The 7012-nt window shown below is 31.6% G+C and overlaps 1 protein-coding gene across 1 annotated transcript; it reads right to left on the reverse strand.

The window, feature by feature from the left end:
- Positions 1 to 2239: 2239 nt before the first annotated feature.
- LOC104224889 (uncharacterized protein At5g01610-like) lies at positions 2240 to 5299 on the reverse strand. Its single transcript, XM_009776608.2, has 3 exons — positions 4908 to 5299; positions 2998 to 3052; positions 2240 to 2807 (listed from the first exon to the last, which is right to left on the reverse strand). Exons 1-3 carry the CDS (start codon positions 4992 to 4994, stop codon positions 2437 to 2439), a joined length of 513 nt encoding a protein of 170 aa, XP_009774910.1. The 5' UTR covers positions 4995 to 5299; the 3' UTR covers positions 2240 to 2436.
- Positions 5300 to 7012: the final 1713 nt, after the last annotated feature.

The raw sequence follows: 7012 nt of genomic DNA on the forward strand, positions 1-7012 counted from the left end.
TTTGTATAATGACATATATTTTGTATATTTTTAGTATAGCGATATTCTTTTTGTATATATTTTGTATAGTGACATCTATTTTTATCTTATTGTATAGTGATAGTCTATTTAGTATATAAATTATATAGTAACTATTTATTTTGTATATTTTTTGTATAGTGGTAATTTATTTATATATTTTTTGTATAGTGACAATTTTTTATATATATTTAATGACTACGATGTGTAAAAAGTATATATACATTTTGTACTAGTGTGCACATGAACTGTAGTATAGTAAAATATTTGAAAGATTCTAGCTTTGTTGTATCAAAATTGTATATTTTTTGTACAAATAATATTATATGTTGTATATCTTTTGTATAGTGAGATTTGTAGTTGTATATTTTTTTGCATAGTGATCGTATATAGTTTGGACATAATTTAATCACTTTAATTTCGAAAAAACGGAGTAGTGATTATACAAGTGCTCCCAATTGTAAAGGTTTATAAAATTTTAATTATTCGTTAATCACTTACAGCACGAGCACATCTTGGACTCATGTAGGAAAAGGCGCAAATCAATTTCTTGGCATTATCTTTTTCAAAGTTTGAATTTAAATACTATACCGATGTGTATAAAATGAATGTTATGTCCCAAATATGTATAATTATTGTGTACACGACACCTGTCCCTTTTGTCCCTTCCTTGAGTTGACAAAAATAAATATTTATAACAAAATTTTTATTTTTATATCTCTCGTAAATAAGTATTAAATATCAACATCTAAATTGCATAAAAGCCAAAAAAGAATCAAATGATGAATGATTCCCTCTGAAGAAATTAAAAGCCAATCTCAATAGTTTGCCTTGCAATTGTCCTGCCTTCATCTCCCGTTAGTTTTTCGTGTCACTTAGGTGTAAAAATAGCACGGTCTAGCCAATTTTCGGATTGATTATTTAAAAATAACCAGCGTTTATCAAGTCAATGAAAAATAGCCACTATTTTGCTGCAACAGAGACCGGTCCAGCATAATATACTAGAGTTCGGTGCACCTGTGTATGAACTTCCAGCATATTATACTGGGCCGATATACTTTGCTGGCTCCAGTATATACTAGAGCACCGGTGCTCCAAACTCAAGTATATTATGCTAGACCGGTATATTATACTGGAACTCCAGTATATTATGCTGGAGTATTTTTCCAGATTTTGAACAGTGTTTTCGTTCATATTTATCTTTACATAAAAAGTGATTAAATTTCAATTACTTTTGAAATTGGGCTATTTTTGAATGACCACTTGAAAATCTGGCTATTTTTTAATTTCTCCCCAATTAGGTTTGTTAATTTTAGTGGCTAGCCATTAGAATTGGTTCTCGGCTCTAAAGTGCATATCATAATTTAGGACTAGCGGATGATATTAGTTTCTAGCAAATGGCTAGTAATGAATTTTGCTCATTATTTTACCCATCTTTTCAATGCCAGTTGTGTTTTTGGACTCACCTGCTGTGTTTTCTGAAGCCCTCGCCAATGAGAATGGTTCACAAGACTATACTTCCTCCAAACGTATTGTACACGAGTAAAGGTTTTCTTTGGCCAATTATGAAATAGCCATTTTAAAGAAAAAATTGGCATGTAATTGCCACTTTGCAGTACAACCCTAAAACAACATTCCTAGGCTTTCCTTTTATTACGAATACAAATGTGCAATCACACAATATATTCTCTAGCTGATGCAATCCTTTTCTATAACTATACTTTATTTGCTGCAACTTCCACAAATTGAGCCATGAAAGAACGAGGGAGGGGTGAATGTAGGTAAGCAGCTATTAGTCTAAGAACTTAGGTAGAATGACTCTACGCACTGTTTGCCTAAGCTGGTCAAACTGGCTTATAAACACTTTTTGGCTTATCTACACGTTTGGTAAAATTAAAAGTGCTTATAAGCCAAAAATAAGCCAAAAGCCATAAGTTAGTCTCCCCTAACTTATCAAATTTCAGCTTATAAGCACTTTAGGTTTGACCAAAATATTTATTATTCTATCCCTAAAATACTTCTTTTTAAAACAAAACTCTTCGTATACCTAATTCTTCATCTGCTTATTATTAATTTCAACACTTTTATCCAAAAATGTAACTGCTTATTTTTTAAATCAGTTTCAGCACTTAAAAGTGCTTTTCAGCACCTAATGCTTATCAGCTACTCTAAATCACCTAAGCCAAACGGCCTCATAGTATCATATGGAGAAGTGATCAAATTCACAAATTTTGTTGATGTCATTCCAATATGTCATAAGTTACTTTATAGTTGAAACAAGTTCAAGTAGCTAAAAAAATTGAACAAAACTAGTAATTGCAGCAACACAAACAAAGTGTTGATAATACACAATTTGCAATGTTGAGCCCTCAAGTTGGCCTCATAGTATATAGAATGGTTCAAAGCCAGTTATGTCACTTAGAATTTTTCAATAGCTACTCCATCTCTCAAGACCTCATAAGCCTCCCTACTCCGGGTTTTCTTCAATCCAGCTGTGAAATGAATCTTGGATTTTTCAGATGAGATAGCGGTAACTTTTACCCACATCATCACTTTTGTTTTCATTCCTTCAATGTCAGCTAGCTTTCCTTTTTCCAGATATCCAGTAACAGCTGTAGAGAAGCGTAATACAGATGAATCCTTGTAACCGACTTCACATACAGAGGGTATATAGACAGTGAGCTTCCTTGTCTCTTCGTTAAACTCGTAATTGGTGGCATCCCGAGGGAAAATACCTATTGGAACATCATACTCCTTCAAAAGATCTGGCAATGGCTTTTGCATTTTTCCTACAAAACCAAGATTAACCAGGGAAGATAAAGGTTATGACTTGATATAGGTAGAAAATCCTCAAGAAAATGAACGATGGACGCTAGTGGATCAAATAGCAAATTTTGAACATAATAATAAGGAATATACCAACACAAGATCTAGGGGCAAAATGGAAGAGCATGTGAGTTATGTAAAGAGAACACAAACCTTTAAGCTTGTTCACCAGCCATTTTGTTCCACCTTCAATACTGCTTTGCAATGACTGATTATTGATAGGGAAAAGATCAGTATAAACCATAAAAACTGAGAAAACCAGATTAGAGAGAAATCCCATCAGAGAGGTGACTAATGGGAACCAACAGCTTTTATCCTGAGTTCTCCAAGCAATTCCAAATTTAGCAAAAATGTATTATTTTATCATAGGAAGAGTAATATGCTAGAACAGTTACATTATCGAGATTTTTCTAAAGTGGAAATTTCTTTTGAATATCCCCATCAATTACAGTCATTATATTCAGAGCAGCGGGAACATTTAAGTGGCTTTGGTTACTTCTTTTTTTCCTGACGAACTATCATAACATTATAATACTTATAATCATATTAGAACATAAAAGTTTCGATTGGATTTTACCAACATCTTGAGGATAAAGGTTTTCCAATTGTTTCTTCCATTCATAGTAAACAGCTTCACTCTTGCATTCATTGGGATGCTCAGCTGACCAGTTTATGCTCATGTTTAAAGAATAAAGGTGGAGAAGACACACAGCAGGTTCCTTTATTTCCACACTATACAACAAATTATATTGTTCTTTGAAATGCAAATAAGCAATAAATGATTCATCAAAATCGAATGCTAACCAGGCAAAAAAGTTCGCATGAGCCTTAGACTAGCGATAGGAAAAGCTAGACTTGTCTACTATGACATTGTCTAGGAACCACACAGGAAATACAAAAAACTTGAAGAGGTACAAACCCTACTGCATATAAAAGCCTGGTAGTTAAGTGGAGAAGGATAGAGAGGCGATCCCATTGTCCTCCAAGTTCTAAACCGTGCGCCACTAGCCCTCGACTATATCTCAGTTATAAAAAAGAAAAAAAAATTGAAGAATAACAGCATGAGGGAGAAGAGACTGCTCATACAAAAAGTTCTGAATTTTAGCACGTTAGTGACAAAACCTAGTAGTACTATGCCTCCATTAAAGCTTTTCTGCTCTGCATCTGTGGGAGTCTACAACAACAACAACGACCCAGTAAAATCCCACTAGTGGGGTCTGGGAGGGTAGTGTGTACGCAGACCTTACCCCTAATCTAGGGGCACTTCTTGGTTATCAATCCATTTTCCACGAAGAAGTGTTTTGCATTCCCAGTTACAGTCAAACAGCCATCTTCCAATAAATAACAGTTGAAATACCATGGTATAAAAAGAAAATGGAGGATCATTAATAGAAATAGATGGCAAGAACCCAAATTAAGAAGTCATCACTACGTGAATGATCTAAAGATATGCCAATGGAAGTATTTCTCCCCTTTTTGAAATTTTCTTCTAACATGTTATGAAAGTCGTATTTAACCCAAATTTTAAACGTTGATTAGCTATGACATGGACCAAAATATCATATAGTGGTACCTGTTGATAATTAAACTGCAAAGGAATTGGCAAAATGGAATCTTCACATGCACTCTGTATACTTCACTAACTCACGCCCTTAGGTGCTACATTTTCATTAAAAATAATCGCGAAATCGGTCGTTCCCAACTTCATCGATAATGAGCCCACTCCTCTATCCTTCTATGTTTTAAGTACATACTTGGTTTACCCATCATGTTCGAACTCGTAATGTGCACCTACTACACATCTGTACTACCTTTGTCATTGAACCAAATCACTGGGGGCTTAAAATCCTAGATCCACATCTAACTAGGAGGAGCTTATTTATCAAATTCAGACTATTAAGGGATAAAAATTAATTGGTTCCACAAACATAATTAAGAATTCCCAAAATTAGATCATAGCAAAATCTATAAAAACCCTATAGTTGAATAAACAAACAGGTGAGTTCATAAATGTAATTGGAGAAAGTAAATCAAAAGTAAAGATGAGAGGAGAAAGGGCATACGTTAATGTCATCGCCGACGGAATTGAGCTCCTTGTTAGCTCTCTTACCAATCCAGTAGGAACCCACTTTGTTCAATATCTGATCCATTTTTTAGATGCTTCTCAGATTTCTATAACCCGATGATTTAAACTCTAATAATCTCTGTATGAAGAAGCTTAAAGAAATCTTTGTCAAATTCAGAGAGATAAGGGTATGTTGTGGGGGTGGGGGAGTAGATTTGAGTTTAATTCTTCGCGAATTTTTCCACACCCAACTACTACAAGCTATGAGCAGTACCTTTCGCTACCTATGCAATTCTTCTTTAACTGTGATTTTCGCCCGAAAAGGAAAGAAAACTTTGGTTTTTGCCTTTGCTTCCTTTCGTATTGTTTTGGGAACGAAATTATACAGGTAAATTACAAGTTGTGTCCACCCATAAGTAAATTAGTACAAAAATTAACCAATTCATAAAATATTATAAATATTTAGCTAATTAGTTATTTATAGCAAAAAAATAGCAAATCTTTACTTTCTTTTGAGCGAGTATTGTTGGAATAGATTGGATACATGTTAAATTTAAATTTCAGTTTTGGAATAATTTGGTATAATTTTGAGGTGGTTTGAATTGAAATTCCGCATTAGAAGATGAACATGGAAAAAAATGATATGTATATCACAATGTGCGTCAATTGTTTATCATATATGTATCATATTCATATCAAATATGTATTACATGTATACCCGTGTGTGAGATATATGCATGATACATGTGTCGCAAATACCTTAAATCACCCTTAAACTTGGCTCAGATTATAAATATCCTCCCCGAACTATGCCCGGTCTTAATTATCCCCCTCAACTTGGCCTTTTGAGAGTCATTACCCCCATAGACGCAGATGTGGCAAAAAGTGTGGGTGCACTCACATGTCACGTGAATTTTTCTGTCTATGTGGCATTTTTTTTACATTTTTAAGAATATTACTTTTTAGATAATTTTTTCCGAATACAATTTATAATAAAACTTGGATAGAACTATATTATTTAGGCTAAATATTTTTATTTGTCCAAAAATAATAAAATTTTAGTTAATCTTTTTTTTTTTTTTGAATTTGACCAGAAAATAAAGATTTATACAATTGAAATAAATAGTAGGGCATATAAAAGTTATAAAAAAATACATAGTTTGAAATTAATTATTTTGGCTATAATATTTTATATAACTCTAAATTACGGTACTCTAATTTTTTTTTTTTACAGATTTTACCTAAAAAAGTAAAAATACACAGTTGAAATAGATAGTCATTGCATCAAAAGAAGAAATAAAAAGAGTGTACAATTGCAAGAAATTACAAGTGCAAATGCACACTCTTTTTATTTCTTCTTTTGATGCAATGACAATTTATTTCAACTATGTATTTTTTATAACTTTTTAGATGCCTTGACTATTTATTTCAATTGTATAAATCTTTATTTTCAGGTCAAATTCAAAAAAATATTAACTAAAGCTTTATTAATTTTGGCCAAATAAAAATATTTAGCCTAAATAATGTAGTTATATCCAAGTTTTATTATAAATTTTATTCGAAAAAAAATTATCTAAAAAAGTAATATTCTTAAAAAGGTAAAAAAATATTTTATTTTTCCAAATTAGTTAAAAAAAATTTTGAATTTGACTTGAAAATAAAGATTTATACAATTGAAATAAATAGTTAGGGCATCTAAAAGTTATAAAAAATACATAGTTTGAAATTAATTATTTTGGCTATAATTTTTTATATAACTCTAAATTACGGTGCTCTAATTTATTTATTTTTTTACAGATTTTACCTAAAAAGGTAAAAAGACACAGTTGAAATAAATAGTCATTGCATCAAAAGAAGAAATAAAAAGAATGTACAATTGCAAGAAATTACAAGTGCAATTGCACACTCTTTTTATTTCTTCTTTTGATGCAATGACAATTTATTTTAACTATGTATTTTTTATAACTTTTTAGATGTCTTGACTATTTATTTCAATTGTATAAATCTTTATTTTCAGGTCAAATTCAAAAAAAGATTAACTAAAACCTTATTAATTTTGGCCAAATAAAAATATTTAGCCTAAATAATGTAGTTATATCCAAG

This window comes from Nicotiana sylvestris, chromosome 12 (assembly GCF_000393655.2).
Source record: "Nicotiana sylvestris chromosome 12, ASM39365v2, whole genome shotgun sequence".
Lineage (NCBI taxonomy): Eukaryota > Viridiplantae > Streptophyta > Magnoliopsida > Solanales > Solanaceae > Nicotiana > Nicotiana sylvestris.